The following is a 19871-nucleotide window of genomic DNA, read 5'->3' as shown; positions in this document are numbered from 1 at the left end:
TTCTGTCTCATATTTAATTCAAAATAAAACAATTATATGTGGAAATCATGTTTTTCTATAATCGCAAATAAGATCTATTGATATAGCCTTTTTCTTCAATTAGTTGTATCTTTTTGACTATCAGGAATTCAGGATGGTTTTCTGTTTATTAATTTAGATATAAATATAATCGCTAAGACTTGGATTGCTTGAGAATTACTTGAAACGGCTTAGAACCTCACCCAAAAAACTAGCCAAAAGTTATCATTTGGATTCTTTTGCCTCATATAAGTACGTAGGGTATACTCTGTGCATAACCAGTTTGGGACTAAACAGTCTTCACAAACTCTCCTTATTTACTCCCTGGTATTGTCACTAAGCGAAAGATCCAAATTCAATTATGAATACCATGATTGCCTTATGGCCAGCTCCAAAAGGGCTCGTGTTGCAATGTCCCCTGTTCCACATGGGACATTAACCAAGTTCACTGTGATGCTACTATATTTATGATGCCCTTGACCTAACTGCATGAGCTAGGTATGTGATAAATGGCTGCATTTCCCATTGGACTTAGCCCCACGAGACATGCTAGGCCTAATACATGTATTACACAATTCCAACAAGAAACCACAAAGAAACATTTTATTTAATATCCAACATCATAGGTAGAGGTCAGAGCATCGATGCAACTAGCCTCCAACCACGAAACATCACCTAATAGAACGAAGCATGTCACATTTTCTCCACAGTACTATCAAACACAATACCAATGAGCTTCAGTCACAGCTAAAAGATAGAAAAAAAGAGGACAAAAATTCTAATTCCTAAACCTTTATTGATCGGTCCTCCTAATGCAACATCCAACCAGCTACCCTCAAAATTCGAAAGAAAATAAAGCACATAGAGAAGTGAGCGAAAAGCATGGTAAGCTACCATTATCACCATTCACCAGCAGCAGGATTAAAAGCTTGAATAAATATGTAAATAATAAGTAATAATTTCAAAAATCTTGGAAGTAAATTTATGAAACATAGAGTACCAATACTTGGTCTTGTAAACAATCAATTAGCTTACAAAATCAACATGTGATGACTTGGAAAACAGGTAGAACAATTAAACTATAATAAAAGTGGCAAGAACATTATGAGTTTCCCAACAATTCAGTTACATTTTATTCACTCTCACCGTCTTTATGACTACGGCCATAATTAGGCCCATGACAAGATCTAAAACTATATTTGGTCTTGTGGTGTAATGCTTAAATCACATTTTGTCTTGTAATGGAGGCTCGAAAGAAATTAATTTTTGAGTATAACAATGCAAATAATTGGCACAACTATGATTTTTCCCTGTGATAAGAGCCAAAAGAAACTAGTCCCTAAGTATAGGAATTCCAGCTATCAAATCCTGTGACTAGGATGGAATTGTAGTCAAACTGAGAGAGTTCTGAGTTCTAACATAGGCCTAGAGTTCGACCCAACTGGATTGTGGAAGCAATAGGTCAAGGATACTTGCGAGTAGGAGACAAGCTGGGGTTACAAATATCGCTAGGATAAATCCGATAAGACCAGAACAAGGCCTCTCCTACCTTGGATTGGGATTTTTTAGAACTACAAAAGATGAAGCAATATTTTTTATTTTTATTAATATTTTGGAAGCAAGAAAATAAAAAAAAATAACTAGAAGGCTTTGATTCTAAACTAGAACTGGAAAGCGGGAAATAATAGAGAACTATAAGGTTAAATCTAAACTAGAAGGCTAATTTAGAAGCAGAAAGCAAAGAAGAAAAGCTAAACTAGGTTAACTAGTTGGATGTCTTATGAACTGATCTCGATCCAACCGGAGTTGCACTAGTCTTCTCTTGGGTTTCCCGTATCCACTGATATCACATTAGCTTCTCACAAAGCCTTCTAGAGTCTGACTGGATCCTTTGAGTCATACAAAGCCTGCCATAAGTTGCATTGTAGCAATGCGGAGTCACACCACTAAAGAAATCAGTCAAAGAGAGCTTTAAAATTCAATAATTTTCACTATGATCAAAAAGAGGATAGTATGGGGCAAAGTATGCTGAATCGGTACCAGTAGGCATACCAGTCGCCTACCGGTCCGATACGAACCAGCTTTCTTGTTTTTTTTTTCGGTTCTCGTCCGCTCGCGGATGCGGGTAAAAAAAAGGCCCCATAGTGGCATTAAAGGCCAGTGCGGGGAATCGCACCCGCATGCCGTGGAATCGCGCCGCGCACGATGGAACCGTGTGGGACGCTCTGCCCCGAGGGAGCGTGCGGGTCACGCGCTCTGCACTAAAATGCGCGTGCGCTGTGGTTTAAAATCCACAGTTAAAAAAAATGGTACCAGAGCGAACCGGCCGGTTCGCATTGGTACGGGCCGGTACGAGATTGGTACGCAATCGGTACATATGCATACTGATCGGTACCAGCTCGAAAATAGCTGAAACCGGTATCCACATTGTCCGAGTACCAGTTCCAGCCGGCCCGGTGCGGACCGGTTCGACAGACCATGGTATAGGGATATGTATAGTGTTATGGGGCCCTTACATGGATACTCATGGAATCCCTTAGAACTTGACAAGGAGTCAAATAATTTGCAAAACAAGGCTTCTAGAAACATATCCTATGCCTTAAGGGTGCTCTGGAAGCAAAATAGTTATAATGGCAGCTATCCTGCTGTTAGTTTGGTCAGATAGCACCATAACTGCCATCAGATCTAACCTAGGCTGACTAGTTCTAAGGTAGGCTCTATGCCATCCGAATAAGTCTGGTAGCATACTAACTACCATCCAACTTTAGTTCGACGATAAAGGTTCCGCTATCAAATTACAGACTGATATAATGCTGATACAAGCTCAAATTTTCAACTATTTGTCATCTGAATTGCAATTGGCATGATTCAACTTGTGTTGGAAAGCTTAATGTTGGACATGCTGGAAGTAGTTTCGTTTCGAAATTTCTTCTGTGCTATTTTGGGGAATTTTTGAAGCTGCTGAATTATATGACCCATCCTATCACTGCAAAAATTTGAGCTCCTTGGACACTTGTGAGTCAAGTGCCACCACATTCTAGGTCGCCAATTTAGGCTCCCTAAGGGCTGCTCGTGATGTGTAGGTGCTGCTCCTTTTGGCTTTGGCATATTTCTTCGGGCAAGGCTTTTCAGGCCTGCATCAAGTTCAGTGCCCAATTAAGAGCCAAAATGTCAAAGCAATCGTTTTGTCAAAGTTTCATAACAATTCATTAGATTCTGGATTGCTCACACTTTTTCCAAAACATAAGGAATGAATCAACAGGTCTACTTATTTTGCATGCTTGATCCGCATCATAAAAAATTTATGCTTGTATAATCTACAAACTTGCAGTTTTGCATGCAGGTTTTCAAGAAATAAAAAGAGAAAACTAAGTTTTCTAGGAAATATAAATATTCATTTCACATCACAATTTTAAACAGTTAAACATATGAAACTGTTTTCTTATGTAATGCATTCATCAAGTTCCACAGTACCATTTTCCACTTTATAATCATATACAATTAATTTTTCAACCTACTAGAGGTGGTAGTTATTGAATCAGAAGAAGTGATAAACCTAATGGGCCTCTAGCTTTGGTTCTGGATCTCAACTGAGGAATGGAACCTGGTTTGGCAGGTGTAGCAGCTGCCATTCTAAGAAAGTCGGTTGATCACAGAAGCGTGCTTTGAGTGTGGTCAATTCAGCCACAGTGCTTGCCAGAGGAACTTTCAATCGAGTTGAGGCCATGATAATACCAGAGCGAATGTTTAAGATCCTTAGGGTTTGATCTAGGTTAGTAGTGAGTGAGTGGACCATAGATTACGTTGGGAGGCTTTTGTTGCTTCCTTCTTTAGGAAGTTATGTCTTTTCTTGTGTTTAGGAACTAATTGTATAGTCAAGAAAGCTAAGCATTGTTGTCATGGTTATAGGTTGAGGTGGCTCGTACTAGGAAGGTAGCTGACTTATTGAGAGTTGCTCAAGCTGCTGACAGTTCCAATGCAGCCGGCTCCTCCATGCAGCCATGGGGTCTTGGAACCAGGGAGTCAATGGCAATCGCTAGCAGGATGGTACTCATTGTAATGCTGGTAATGGTCATGGAGTTGAAGGAAATCCTAAGGACCACAATCCTATGTTAGACTTAGGGCTCGTTTGGTTCGCGGGAAGCATTTTCCTTCCTAGGAATATGATTCCTGGGAAACAAATTCCTAGGAAGAGAATGCCTAGGAAAGTATTTTTGGCATGTTTGGTTGACCATGGGAAAGTGACAAATTTCCAAGGTGCTTATGTTTGGTTGGCGATCCACTTTCCTAGGAAAGTTATATATAATTCCTATTATGCCCTTAATAAAAATTAGGTTTTTAATGCCTCTTTAATGCTTCTTTAATGCTGAAGGGACTTTTTGGGAAAAAGTAAAAATGGAGTGATTCCCGCCTCATGGGAAAGTAACTTTCCCATGTTTCTCATGGGAAAGACTTTCCCATGAAATGTGGGAATCACATTCCCATGGGAATATAACTTTCCCTTCTCTCTCCTTTGAAAACTCCAACCAAACAAGAGGCATCTCATTACTTTCCCATTGACCATACTTTCCCCCCTTCTTTTCCCGCGAACCAAACGAGCCCTTAGTGAAGGTGCTTAACAAGGTGTTGCAGTAGCACATCCAAGTTTTGGGGCAACAAATAAATGGGGGTGGTCAATAGCGAAGCCAAATCTGAACTGTCTGAGTTCAAGAAGTTGGCTGTGCCTACATTCGATGAATTCCCTGAGCCTTCTAATGCAGTGAAGTCGTTGAAGGAGATGGAAAAGGCTTTTGTTATAATTAGGCACTTTGACGAAGAGAAGGTGCTAATAGCTTCTTTTTAGTTGCAGCGGAGGCTTATGAATGGTGCGAAGCCACACAGGAGCAGCATGAGAATGCTGCAGAGCCTTTTACCTTGGAGTTATTCTACTAGGAATTTTATGAAAAGGACTTTGTCTGAAGCATCAAATATCATCTTTATTAGGTTGATCTAGGATTTCACGGTCAGAAAGGCGAAGGGAAGTTCGGAAAAGCCTAGCAGACGGGACTATCAACCCCTTTCTATTAAGACCTCGGCAGCTCGGAGGAATTCCTCCCAGCGGACTTCCCCGTATTCAAAGTGAAATGTCTAAGTGCTCTCCCCTTTAGGCTTTGTCTCATTCTCTGTATCGTCATCATTTGAAAGCTCTTGAATAGAATCGGACAAGGGACTGACATTTCTTATCTAGATGCCTAAAACAAGAGTAGATAAGATAGCGGATTAGGCCGAAAAGGAGGAGCGGAACGACCAGAAAAAGAAGTGGAGTGGCCCAATATGAGGCTAAACCCAGTGAGCTCTCCAGGTTTACTCTAGTTGATAAAAATGAGGCAGGCAAGGTGCAAAGGTTTGAGACAGGATTGAGACAGGAACTTCTAGCTGCAGTGCTAGATCTTAGTGGAGTGGACCCCAGTGTGGCAGGTGTGGTAGGTTCCACATTGGGGACTATTGCTGGGCTACAGGACCGTGCTTTGAGTGTGGCCAGTTGGGCCACAAGGCATTTGAGTCTAGAGGAACCCTTAGTGGGGCCAACGGGGTAACGCTACTAGCGCAAGCAATTCACACGGAAGAGAAATACTTCCATGATGTTAATAACCTTTTCCAATTTTTATGACTGAACAAGTAAAAATGACCTAGAATTGAGTCTAGTGGTTCAACATACTTTAAGGAAATAAACAAAGGATGGAAAAATGACATTTAAAGGCATAATAGTTAATGGAAGTACTAGACATGATAGTCAGTTTTGTGTAAAGATTTAAAATTGCCCGAAATCTTCAAATATTGCTGAAACTGGACTGAACGGGTTATCTTCAGCTGTGACTTAAAATGTTGGTAGGAACATAGTCTTTTGTAAGAGAATATAATTCTAGAGAATTGTAAATAGTTCTACTATTTTTATTCTTAACATTAAATAATTCTTATGAGTCCGCCACTTTTTTTTAAAAAAATATTTTTTACTTATTTCCTTAGTACTCTTTCTACCTTTTCTCTCTTTGGTGTCAGCTAGCCGTCTTTCTTGGATGCCTGCCAAGTGCATTTCACTAGGACTGATAATATAATGTATGGGAGAGTTGATGTCAGGTTGAAAGGCAATTGCAAAGTCTTACTACTTTTGATGCTTTCTCATAGACTTGTGTTCATAGTTGATTCCATAGGAAAAGCTTGGCACTGTTGTTGTACTAGAGAAAAGGTAGATTTCTTTAATGGCATCCAAGATATGCGAAACCGACCGAACTGACGTATCGGTAGGGACCGGTACCGAACCGGCCAATCGTAAAAAAAAAAAGAAAAGAAAAAAAAGCACACGCACGTTCGCATTTTAGCCACAAAGTGGCATTAAATGCCACTTTGTGATATTAAATGCCCACGCAGGGCCGCATGGGCTGCTGCCCCATGCGGGGAACTACATGCGGGCGCGGTTTCCTGCACGTGGAATCGCATGCGAGCGCGAGCGATTTTCTGCTAGCGCCCGTGCAGGCGAGCTGCCCCGCGCGCGGACGTCCTTTTTTCTTTTTTTTCCTTCCCTTTTTTCTCCTTCCTGAACTCTCTTCCTCTCCTTTCTTTCCCTCTCTCTTCCTCTCTTTTCCCCCTTCTCCCGCGAGCAAAGATGGGGCCAAAACCACGAGCAAGATAGGTGATCCTCGTCGGCCCAAGGAAGGTCAGCCCGAGGCCCGGTGTCATCGGTACCAAGTTTGTACCGGTGCGAACCGCACCTGTTCACACAGGTACGGGCAAGGAGCCGTTCAGTTCCGACCCCTTTGGGGTCGAAACCGAATTTTATGGTTATACTGTACCGGTGCTGGCCGGTACCAGTACGATACAGCTTGAACCGGTCGGTTCCAACCGGTTCAGTAGACCCTGATGGCATCTAATGATTGTAAAGCATTTATACTGAACTTAGATTGAAGATAGACTCGGAGGCATTAGTAACAGTTGGATGGAATGAAAGATTTAATGTTTAAAGCAATTCCTCACTTTCTATAAAATAAAATAGGACAAGAAAATAACAGTTGTACACTAAAAGTAAGGGTAGGCAATAGGCACTAAGAATGCAATGTAGTTACTACCTAGCTTGTCTTCTCCAATAGTGGAAGCATGTATGCTCTCTAGGGCATTTAATTACCACATTGTATTCTTTCTTCCATAGCACTCGAGTTATAATTTTTTGGATAATTTCTGGTTTGGATTACCCATCTGGAAACAAGCCAAACCCAGTATTTTGAAATTATGAACTATGCTGGGAGCATCTACTCTTTTCAAACCAATTAAATTTTGGTATTGAACTCGATTGCAACCATTCTAACAAGATACATTTATGGATATGAATGACCGCCATTGTGAGGATAAGCAAGTGACATGTCTTGGTTCAAATGGGATAAAAGAATGAATTCTTGGAGCAGTTTCTTCCTCTAAGGAAGCACTTCAGGTGCCACCTATATGAGTACTTTAGCAAGTCACTGCATGGATGCAGTATTTTTTTATGCTATTGAAAAGACAGCAACTTGTGGTGTACCGAGGTTTTAAAAAGGATACCGAAGGGCACACCGGTTTTCTAAAAAACCAGTGTTGTACCAGATATTGACACGATATGGGACCGCATCCTGTATTAACCCACTACATACGAACGCCGATTTTCTGCAGGAACAGTACTGTACCGCTTGCACCTTCCCATTACGGTGGTTTTTAAGACCTTTCTGTGACTACTTTAAGTTATTCTGACATTGTTTCTTTACAAGTTTTAGTGTGTTTTTATCATGTTAACATTTTCCTGTAAGCATCCATGGGACACTTTCTATCTTGGCTGCAGAATTGATGTCATGGTAATTTAGTAAGAATAATAAAAATTAGAGCCTAGATGAAAAGGTGAATAGGTTTATATATTTTTTGAGTAGAGGAGGCAATCAATCACCCTATCCCTTTAGCCACCCACCCAGCCTAGGGATAGGGACAGAACACCTAGGTCGAAGCCCAGTGGGTTCAAAGTCCAAACCTGCCACTTGCTTGCGCAGCGAGATTTTTTTCCATCGGAACTAATGTTCGATGGTGTGAATAGGTTTATATAGAATGATCATTTCAATAGACATCAATGTAGATTCCATATTGTCGTGGCTGCAGCTGCAAGCTTGTTGCAAATTCGTGCTAGCATGGGCTTAGCATAGTGCAGCAGAGGATTTTTTGTGTGCTTGGAGTTACAAGGATGCTTGATACTTTGGAAACCCTAAGGTGAAGAATGAGTGGATTCCTAGTTGGGAGGCAATGGTTAGTCATGGTGTAGCATGGCAATTGCATGATAGACGGACTCACAATGCTTGATATTTGGCATAGTGGCGGACCACCAGGACTTATTTGGATACTCGAGGATTCCTCATGGATTGAGGAGGGGCACGGTGCTCTAGACATGTTAGTGACCCTCCAAGGCCCCTAGTATATGGGCCATCATGGCACAATTGCGGGGCAATGCAATGCCACGTCTGGATGGTCTGACTAGAGGTGTCCAAGGCAATATTGGTTGGACAAGCTAACTACATTGCATAGCATAGATTTCTACGAAGTTTTATCTTTAGGAGCTATCAGAGCTTACCTATGCATGCTCGATCTCTATAGTGGAGCATAAAGGCTATAGCGGACTAGTTGAGCATGGGTTTGGCGTACCCTAATAGGCAAGTCTCATGGGCATTGCAGTGTGATGTCTTGTGGGAATCTACGGGTGCCGGTCGGTCGTAGAGCACAAGTGTGGCTTAATGGAATATTGGTTGGAATATGTGTCTTGGAGATGGGCCAAGGATCAAGGATGACTAAGCAGATCATGCTGAGGAGAGGAAGTGGTGCAGGCCAAAATTTTACTGATCTGTAATATTTACTTCATGGGTAATTTTGAATGCCGGTGCCATGGTAGAGCGCAATGATCTATGAGCAATCCGTGGATAGAGAATATTAGGAGCAATGATCATGGACCTTAAGGACCTTGGCAGTGTGCAACAATATGCAAAGAGGCTGTGAACATTGTCCAGCGGCATGGCCATGGATGGGAAGGCATGCTGAGATGCAAGACCAGGATCATGGTACAAAAGATTCTGCTGGAGCTTAGTTGGGGAACTTGAGAGGGCCCGAACGTGTATAGTCAATGAGGCTTCTAGAGGTTGCGGGTGTGTTGGCTTGGTGGTTCGATAGAGCAACATTGGAGGATTGCTTACCTATAAGCCTCGTACATAGGGTGAATTTGTATGGTTGTGTCATGTGGGTGTGGTTTGTGTATTCCTGAAGGTAGGATGGTGGCTTGCTTATTGGTGGCACAGTGGACATGTTGTAGCACGTGATTACTGTCACGACCCCCGCCCCGTTCCCGGCGGGCCGCCGCGACGGTCCTAGGGTGCGGGTAGGCATAAGGCCACCAGCCACCGCGTAGAACCCTACTACCTATCAATCATCAATAAATCTTGAAAAATTTGGCATGATGCATGCACAAAATGATCACTTTTCCTATAGTGACCTGTCAGGATTATCTCAATACATACAACACACTACCTGTCAGAGCAGCAATCACATAATCCGTCACATAATGAACCTGGACAATATATATTAATACATTATCTCAGGCATATAACTCATCTGTATAAAAATCTGGTTCCCATTCCATCCATGGTCAAACCCATATCCACAACAGGATCTATGACTGTAACTATACACTATATACAATAGAAGGTTTATAATACACCAAAAGGGGATAAACCTCTATCTACATTATACTATACTATACTATGGAGCGGCACAGCTAGCAGGCAACCATTAATCCTGCTCCTCTCTATACAATACCTGTCCTGCAATCAAAAACACCAAACTGGGGAGTGAGTATATAAATACTCAGTGAGTGGAGTAGAGAGTACTATGCACATGAGACCAGATATAATCATGGCTCGAGGTGAAATCTCAAGATCAATAATAAGATGAACATGATCTCAACATAGAGAATATGGAGTAAGTCATCAATATCACCACAATCAATATCAACTCATCTGAAGCATATATGGAATAATCAAGTCAACATATATGCTACTCATAAATATGCTCAACATGTCATAGTACTGAATCATATAAATCAGGTGTCAATAGGCTGAATCATCAACAAGACAGCTATCGGGAGGTGGGTTTTACGCCCCAGGCGAACCAGCAACAACTCTCTACTGCCATATGCATACATCGAATATGACACCACACCAATATGTAAATCATCACTAGACAGCTGTCGGGAGGTGGGTTTTACGCCCCAGGCGAACCAGCAACAACTCCCTACTGTCACATGCATATGCAGGATAAGACACCATACCGATAACATAAATGCTAGACAGCTGTCGGGAGGTGGGTTTTACGCCCCAGGCGAACCAGCAACAACTCCCTACTGTCACATGCATATGCAGGATAAGACACCATACCGATAACATAAATGCTAGACAGCTATCGGGAGGTGGGTTTTACGCCCCAGGCGAACCAGCAACAACTCCCTACTGTCACATGCATATGCAGGATAAGACACCACACTGATCATATAAATGCCGGCCAGTATCCAGAACAGAAATCCATCTCACATCTACATACTAAACGGCACCTCGCGGGAATTCTACATCCGCGGAAAGCCATACTGCACCTCGCGGGGTCTTACTATGCCCGGCGGCAAGCAGAATATAAGTCGTAGGACCGGCCGATCCTACGCCTAGGGCCGTGTCCCCCCCTAGGAAGGGACTGGGCTCCGCCCACCCAGAAGGCTACTATGTGCACAAAGGCCGATGTTCAACCCCCATCGACTATAGGTGTCCTGCAGATACTGCCAAGCCATGCATAAATGCCATAATGCACCCTCCCAATACTCTACTAAAAAGGAGTATAATCAAGACTACCACTCACTTGATCATGACCCAATCATAAACTAACATCAGGGTTAGAAGTGAGGGTCAAGGAAGTGCAATACAACTCAATATACCACTAAAAAGGCTCTACAAATCTTTAAAATAGAGGAAATGAAATCAATTTACAAAAGAAATCATTTCACAATTCGGAATCAATTTGATTACTCATCAACCTCTCGTAATTCCTCTCAATGTTCCCTCAAATGCATGTACAGAATAATCAAGCATAGAGAATCAAGATTATAGAGGAATCTACTACAATATCAATCAATATGCTCAAGTGGAATCAATTCACACTTGGCGACATTCATGAAAATGAATTAAGGATGCTCATGGTGCAAAGTACATGACTCCCACTCACCTGTCAATCCGGCACAGCCCTGATACGCCTCCAAAAATCTACAGCAGGCAGTGGGGAACTTCTTCCTCTTGTTTTCTAGCTTCTTGCCCAACTGTGACATGCATTTACAATACATTTAGTCTTGTATCAAGGGCTATAATCTACGTGCCAATTATAACATAGGGAACTTTAATTGATTCAACTCCCCTGTTCCCTGAATCTTTTCTTTTCTTTCTTTTTTTCCTTTTTAATTAATTAACTCACCATTTATGTGTATTAGGGACTCCTTTGCATGAGTACAAGGTCCCTTTTAGCTTGATCTAGGCTTAATACTCTATTATAGCATGAAATCCCCTATTTTCCACCCGGATGAACAGTAACCCGAACTGACAGTGGGTTACTTCATCCCGGTTTTGATCCACTTTCAGGACTCCAAAATTGATGAAATTTTTACCTAACATTCTACACTCACAGAGGATTCCAAAGAGATAACATGCATCATCATCGGAGGCCGTTTGACCCCCTAAATAATTCGCCGAAGTTGGGACTTCGACACAGTTTTTCCGTAGTGCCGGAAAAATTTGTTAAAATCCGATTCTTCCTCTTTTAACCACCTCTACAACCCTTATCCGACCCCTCTAGACTATATCCACCCTTTGTATAGCCTAATGTCATCAAAAGACTAGATAGGGACGGATATTTACCTTTTTCTTTTTGGAAATCGAGGTCTTTGCGTAGAGGGGAAGGAGATCTACGTTTTTCCCTTCAGCTGGAAGTGCAACCGGGACTCCCTTCCACCTCGAATCCCTCTTCCTTCTTCTTTTTCTTCTTCTTCTTCTCTTTTTCTTTCTCTCTGTGTCGTCTGAGAATCCTCCCCCTCTCCTCTCTGTTTCACTCCCGTGAGCCAGCTCAAACCCTCCAATTAAATCACATCAAGATACTATTCACCCTTTTTTTAATATTATTAAATTTCCATTTTGCCCCTAACACTTCAACATATCTACTGTTATGCCATTAACTTTTGATTCCTTTCCAATTTTACCCTTACCACTTCAACTTATCTACAACTATGCCATTATCTTTTGATTCCTCCCAATTTTACCCCTTATATTAATTTTAAAGGACTATTCTATCCCTTTTTATATAAAAAAAAAATTTTGGGGTTATTACATCCTCCCCCCCTTATATAAAATTCGTCCTCGAATTTAAAAGAGTAAATCACCTGATTACTCAAAGGGGTGAGTGTATCTGCTTTTCATATTCTGCTCGGTGTGGTATTGGAAATCAAATCAATTAGAAGTGTTTTACCTTCTATCTCTACCACACAGGTAGGATACACATACTTCGCTTTTATACTATCCCCTTAAACTCCGAGGTTCTGAGTCTCAGAAATTCCTGTACAGTAATCCCCTCATCATCTAGAGCCCGCCTGGCCAAACTTCTTGGCACAGGTACAGGAGGTGGGATGGATACTACTGACGGGGCAGGAGATTTCCCCCGAGCAATCTGCTCCCTCAGAGCCTGATTCTCCGCCAGTAACTGTTCCATCAATGCATCTCTACTTCCTACATCTCCTTGATCATCAACCCTCCGTCTATCAGCAGGAGGAGGTTTTTCTCTTTGGGGCTCGACATGTGCAGAACCCGCATCCAATGCTATATCTCGCTCCATCCTCCTTCCAGGACGAGCAGGTCCTCTCCTTGGAGGTATTCTTTATATCTCTCTAAAAAAGTCAAAAAGAGAGGATGGTCGTTACACACTGAGTCATGATATATTTTACTGAGTTGTAAATAACTCATAAAATAACATACAGAAAAATCCTATGCTCCATAGTATAATCCTATACTTAATCCTGACTCATCCTATTGCTCTGACAGGACTCTTGTTTAACCTTTGCTCTGATACCAAGCTTTGTCACGACCCCCGCCCCGTTCCCGGCGGGCCGCCGCGACGGTCCTAGGGTGCGGGTAGGCATAAGGCCACCAGCCACCGCGTAGAACCCTACTACCTATCAATCATCAATAAATCTTGAAAAATTTGGCATGATGCATGCACAAAATGATCACTTTTCCTATAGTGACCTGTCAGGATTATCTCAATACATACAACACACTACCTGTCAGAGCAGCAATCACATAATCCGTCACATAATGAACCTGGACAATATATATTAATACATTATCTCAGGCATATAACTCATCTGTATAAAAATCTGGTTCCCATTCCATCCATGGTCAAACCCATATCCACAACAGGATCTATGACTGTAACTATACACTATATACAATAGAAGGTTTATAATACACCAAAAGGGGATAAACCTCTATCTACATTATACTATACTATACTATGGAGCGGCACAGCTAGCAGGCAACCATTAATCCTGCTCCTCTCTATACAATACCTGTCCTGCAATCAAAAACACCAAACTGGGGAGTGAGTATATAAATACTCAGTGAGTGGAGTAGAGAGTACTATGCACATGAGACCAGATATAATCATGGCTCGAGGTGAAATCTCAAGATCAATAATAAGATGAACATGATCTCAACATAGAGAATATGGAGTAAGTCATCAATATCACCACAATCAATATCAACTCATCTGAAGCATATATGGAATAATCAAGTCAACATATATGCTACTCATAAATATGCTCAACATGTCATAGTACTGAATCATATAAATCAGGTGTCAATAGGCTGAATCATCAACAAGACAGCTATCGGGAGGTGGGTTTTACGCCCCAGGCGAACCAGCAACAACTCTCTACTGCCATATGCATACATCGAATATGACACCACACCAATATGTAAATCATCACTAGACAGCTGTCGGGAGGTGGGTTTTACGCCCCAGGCGAACCAGCAACAACTCCCTACTGTCACATGCATATGCAGGATAAGACACCATACCGATAACATAAATGCTAGACAGCTGTCGGGAGGTGGGTTTTACGCCCCAGGCGAACCAGCAACAACTCCCTACTGTCACATGCATATGCAGGATAAGACACCATACCGATAACATAAATGCTAGACAGCTATCGGGAGGTGGGTTTTACGCCCCAGGCGAACCAGCAACAACTCCCTACTGTCACATGCATATGCAGGATAAGACACCACACTGATCATATAAATGCCGGCCAGTATCCAGAACAGAAATCCATCTCACATCTACATACTAAACGGCACCTCGCGGGAATTCTACATCCGCGGAAAGCCATACTGCACCTCGCGGGGTCTTACTATGCCCGGCGGCAAGCAGAATATAAGTCGTAGGACCGGCCGATCCTACGCCTAGGGCCGTGTCCCCCCCTAGGAAGGGACTGGGCTCCGCCCACCCAGAAGGCTACTATGTGCACAAAGGCCGATGTTCAACCCCCATCGACTATAGGTGTCCTGCAGATACTGCCAAGCCATGCATAAATGCCATAATGCACCCTCCCAATACTCTACTAAAAAGGAGTATAATCAAGACTACCACTCACTTGATCATGACCCAATCATAAACTAACATCAGGGTTAGAAGTGAGGGTCAAGGAAGTGCAATACAACTCAATATACCACTAAAAAGGCTCTACAAATCTTTAAAATAGAGGAAATGAAATCAATTTACAAAAGAAATCATTTCACAATTCGGAATCAATTTGATTACTCATCAACCTCTCGTAATTCCTCTCAATGTTCCCTCAAATGCATGTACAGAATAATCAAGCATAGAGAATCAAGATTATAGAGGAATCTACTACAATATCAATCAATATGCTCAAGTGGAATCAATTCACACTTGGCGACATTCATGAAAATGAATTAAGGATGCTCATGGTGCAAAGTACATGACTCCCACTCACCTGTCAATCCGGCACAGCCCTGATACGCCTCCAAAAATCTACAGCAGGCAGTGGGGAACTTCTTCCTCTTGTTTTCTAGCTTCTTGCCCAACTGTGACATGCATTTACAATACATTTAGTCTTGTATCAAGGGCTATAATCTACGTGCCAATTATAACATAGGGAACTTTAATTGATTCAACTCCCCTGTTCCCTGAATCTTTTCTTTTCTTTCTTTTTTTCCTTTTTAATTAATTAACTCACCATTTATGTGTATTAGGGACTCCTTTGCATGAGTACAAGGTCCCTTTTAGCTTGATCTAGGCTTAATACTCTATTATAGCATGAAATCCCCTATTTTCCACCCGGATGAACAGTAACCCGAACTGACAGTGGGTTACTTCATCCCGGTTTTGATCCACTTTCAGGACTCCAAAATTGATGAAATTTTTACCTAACATTCTACACTCACAGAGGATTCCAAAGAGATAACATGCATCATCATCGGAGGCCGTTTGACCCCCTAAATAATTCGCCGAAGTTGGGACTTCGACACAGTTTTTCCGTAGTGCCGGAAAAATTTGTTAAAATCCGATTCTTCCTCTTTTAACCACCTCTACAACCCTTATCCGACCCCTCTAGACTATATCCACCCTTTGTATAGCCTAATGTCATCAAAAGACTAGATAGGGACGGATATTTACCTTTTTCTTTTTGGAAATCGAGGTCTTTGCGTAGAGGGGAAGGAGATCTACGTTTTTCCCTTCAGCTGGAAGTGCAACCGGGACTCCCTTCCACCTCGAATCCCTCTTCCTTCTTCTTTTTCTTCTTCTTCTTCTCTTTTTCTTTCTCTCTGTGTCGTCTGAGAATCCTCCCCCTCTCCTCTCTGTTTCACTCCCGTGAGCCAGCTCAAACCCTCCAATTAAATCACATCAAGATACTATTCACCCTTTTTTTAATATTATTAAATTTCCATTTTGCCCCTAACACTTCAACATATCTACTGTTATGCCATTAACTTTTGATTCCTTTCCAATTTTACCCTTACCACTTCAACTTATCTACAACTATGCCATTATCTTTTGATTCCTCCCAATTTTACCCCTTATATTAATTTTAAAGGACTATTCTATCCCTTTTTATATAAAAAAAAAATTTTGGGGTTATTACAATTACTTTGCTGGATATCAAGATATTTGGGTGAACGCTATTAGGCTTGTGAGGCAAAACCATGGAATCGACATAGAGGTACCTGGCTGTGGAGCACTCTTAGGAAGTCTATGCTATGTCACGGAGGTGCGCATGATTGACCTGAGGGGTCGGGTTGCTTTGCATGTGTTCAATTCGACAAAGGTGTCGGTCAAGGGCATAGAGGTGCGTTCCTGGCTGCATAGCTGGATTGTTGCGCATTTATATTTATGTTTGAGGGAAGGACTCAAGATGGTTGGCCTTGGTGTGTGGCATGCCGGGGCGCCACGCGGGTATTTGGGTATGGAAAACACTCACTCTATGACAACATGGCAGTATGTTCTGTAAACCATATTGTTTATGTTCTTCCATTCAAAGGTCCCAATCAAATGAATGTTGCTGAGGTAAAGAATCTGGAAGCAGACACCAAACATAGACACGGCGAGAGAGAGAGAGAGGGGGGGGGGGTGTCATTATATGTAGTTTCCTATTGCAGCATGCAAAAGCATTTATTTGATTCTGTATCTTTGTTTGTCTATCTCTGCAAACTTTTGCTAGATTCTCTGTTATTCTACCCTGATAAATCTTTATTCTTCTTTTAATGGAAGATAAGGCCAGAGTTCAAGCGATTTGCAATGAACTAAATGGAATTTGATCCCATGTACAAGACCACGAGCATTCTGTTCAATTTAGCAGTTTTTATGCCTGCTTATGTCTCTTTGAATATTTTTTGATGTCTAATTGTTGTGAGCCTTCCAGGTGAAGTATCATCCATTCACAAAGGAGGAACAGCTCCAGGCTCTAGAACAAGAGAAGAAACTTTTGGAGGAAAGGAGGAAAATGAAGGAAGCTGGTCTGATTGGGAGCACGATGGATGCACTTGGTGGAGCCGCATCCTTGGTTGGGTCTGGGGTCGGGCTGGTGGGTACGGGTGTTGGAGCTGGTGTTGGTCTGGTAGGAAGCGGATTTGGTGCTGTGGGCAGTGGTCTGAGCAAAGCTGGAAAGTTCATGGGTAGAACTGTGACAAACCAGTTTAGCAGTGCTAAGAAGAACGGTAGCAGCACCCCAGCAGGTCAGGGAGAACGAAATGAAAGCTAAGCCAGGCGACTACCACTTCTTGACTGGTTCATTGTTTGTCTTTCTCCATTTGTATGTTGTGCGCCAAAGTATGTTGATAGAGCAGTAACAATGCTTAAGTGGATTTTTTTTTTCTTTTCGTTATTGGGGTTACATTCTGATGTGAACTATTTGATGGTGCAAGAGATTTATGTCAGTTAGATCCATCCTTCAAGACAAGCTCTGATAGAAAAGAGAGAGAAAAATGCTTTATAGAATGTGCAAGCATGCAGGCATCTTTGTTGCTTCAGTTTTCAGACTTCAGTGCAAAAAAGTAGTCTGTTCTGCATTCCAACAAATATACGTTCCATTCATCAAGCATTCGACGCACCAGCTGACTGACTTTTTTGATTTTGGATTTGTTAAAATATTTTAGATTGTAATTCTTAACCCTATGGCTTAAGTGCTCCTGTTGGAGCTCGTGGCGACTCGGCTGAATCGTCTATTGGGAGACTGGGATGGAGTCTTTGTCTCAGTTATTGGAGCTCGTGGCCAATAACAGTTTTGGTGGGATCCGTTGGAACAGCAGAAAACATTGTCTAAAACCTTCATATATAGTTGTTCTGAGATGACACATGAATCGGAGAAAATTTTCTCATAACAAAGTAGTTAAAGGTATGAGGGGTCTTGGCTTGACAGTCTAACCTAAACTGGTGAACTCAAACTATATTTGTAGGCCTCTTTCCGAAATGAAGCATGTAGTGTCAATGTATGGACTCTTAATCCAGCCCAAGTTTTCAGTCTCCAGAGAAACTGATGGTATCTAGGTTCAACACGCTGAAATGTGAGAAGAAATCCTGATAAAAATAAATCATGTTTAGTAGTCACAATATCTCCTATTTTACTTTGTCTATTGCTCCGTTCGTTGTTCTGCTGTTCTCCTTAGTGCTCCTCACCGTGCCAATAGCACGAGAATATATAAAGAATACTCTGATAAGGAATAAATGAGAAACTTAACACTTCATGCTTTGTTTGACTATCACCTTATGCCCAAAAGGATAACAACAAACCATGTGAGTCGCACTGTAAATATGGAAATCCGATAGGTTGTATAGCTTGTGTGAAAAAGTTAGGCTTATCTTAGGTTGGGATTACTGTTGGATTAGACTCCAAATTGACCGAATCCAACCAGTAGGTTGTGCTATTATGTTGGACCAAGACTTGTTTTGTGCAATTGAAGGAAAAAAAGATTAAACCTAATTAATAGAATCAAATTAGGATAATAATTTGAAATAAAAATCCTTGGTGTATCTTATCATGGAATATTTATAGATTATGTTAGCGCTTAAAAAGTACCCAGTTGCATTTTGATGCATAACTTTCAAAAGCAAGCTCTGTCAAATATGTGTAAAATGAATCATAGACTCTTTATAAATTCTCAACCCGATCCAACCTCACCCTTTTGCTCGAACTTGCCTAAATAAATAGGTTTAAGTGAATATTTTTAGTAATCGAGACTTGACCAACATAGTTTAGTTCACTATTTTAATTGATTAATTTAGTTCACTATTTTAATTGATTAATTAATTTTCGAGAATTGAGGTGAAGAACTTGGTCTAAAATTAGATAGGGGTGAGATTCAAAGTCAAATCATTAGGATTGATATTCAATATTTTTATATCAACCGACATCGAGAAAATTTGAAAATATGGAATAGAGAGTCCATCAAAATTTATTTAGTTTTGCCTTTCTTTTTTTTTTCTCTGCCATCATCCAAACATCTAGATTGTTTTTTTATTAGTCCCATCTTATTTTTATTTTAAAGATATATAATTGGCATCTTAATTAGAAATTAGTAGATATTAAAATAAATCAGTTAGCTGATTTAGTTATTTATCTCTTGGATCTGCCTCCAAGAGATTATGCACTTGACAGCTGACTCAAACTTGATCCGATTCAGCCCAATGTCACTCCTACGTTTAATTCTTTTGAGTTTATTTATTAGAGGGTGTCATAGAATCCATGGCTCATTTGGCTCGTGGAAAAAGAAAGAGGAAAAATAATGAGATGCCTCTTGTTTGGTTGGAGTTTTTAAAAAAGAGAGACAAAAAAGTTGTATTCTCATAAAAATGTGATTCCCATATTTTTATGGAAAAGTTTTTTCCATGAGAAAAATGGAAAAACTACTTTTTTTTATTTTTATTTTTTCTTAAAAAAGTTCTTCAGCATTAAAGATGCATTAAAGATCTAATTTTTACTAAGAGTATAATAGAAATTACACATAACTTTTTCAAAAAAATGAATAGTCAACCAAATATAAGCATTCTGAAAATCTGTCACTTTTTCGTATCCAACCAAATATGTCAAAAGTACTTGCCAGATATTTTTTAAAAACTCTATTTTATAAAAATTATATTTTTTTTAAAAAAATACTTCAAATCAAATGAGTCGAAGGTTACACGAGAATAATTTTGAACGTTTTTTAGATATTCGCCGTTGA

At 40.9% G+C, this 19871-nt stretch overlaps 1 protein-coding gene across 1 annotated transcript in view; it reads left to right on the top strand.

The window, feature by feature from the left end:
• Positions 1 to 17688, top strand: part of LOC103708196 (synaptotagmin-5) — a 43351-nt gene extending 25663 nt beyond the window's left edge. Inside the window, exon 11 of the mRNA XM_039123302.1 lies at positions 17075 to 17688. Within this exon, the coding sequence (XP_038979230.1) occupies positions 17075 to 17413 (339 nt within the window). The 3' untranslated portion in view covers positions 17414 to 17688. The remainder of the gene's footprint in view (positions 1 to 17074) is intronic.
• The last annotated feature ends 2183 nt before the right edge of the window (positions 17689 to 19871 follow it).

The sequence above is a fragment of the Phoenix dactylifera genome, chromosome 2 (assembly GCF_009389715.1).
Source record: "Phoenix dactylifera cultivar Barhee BC4 chromosome 2, palm_55x_up_171113_PBpolish2nd_filt_p, whole genome shotgun sequence".
NCBI lineage: Eukaryota > Viridiplantae > Streptophyta > Magnoliopsida > Arecales > Arecaceae > Phoenix > Phoenix dactylifera.
Note: the sequence above shows the minus strand (reverse complement) of the source record. Positions and strands in the feature narration are given on the sequence as shown.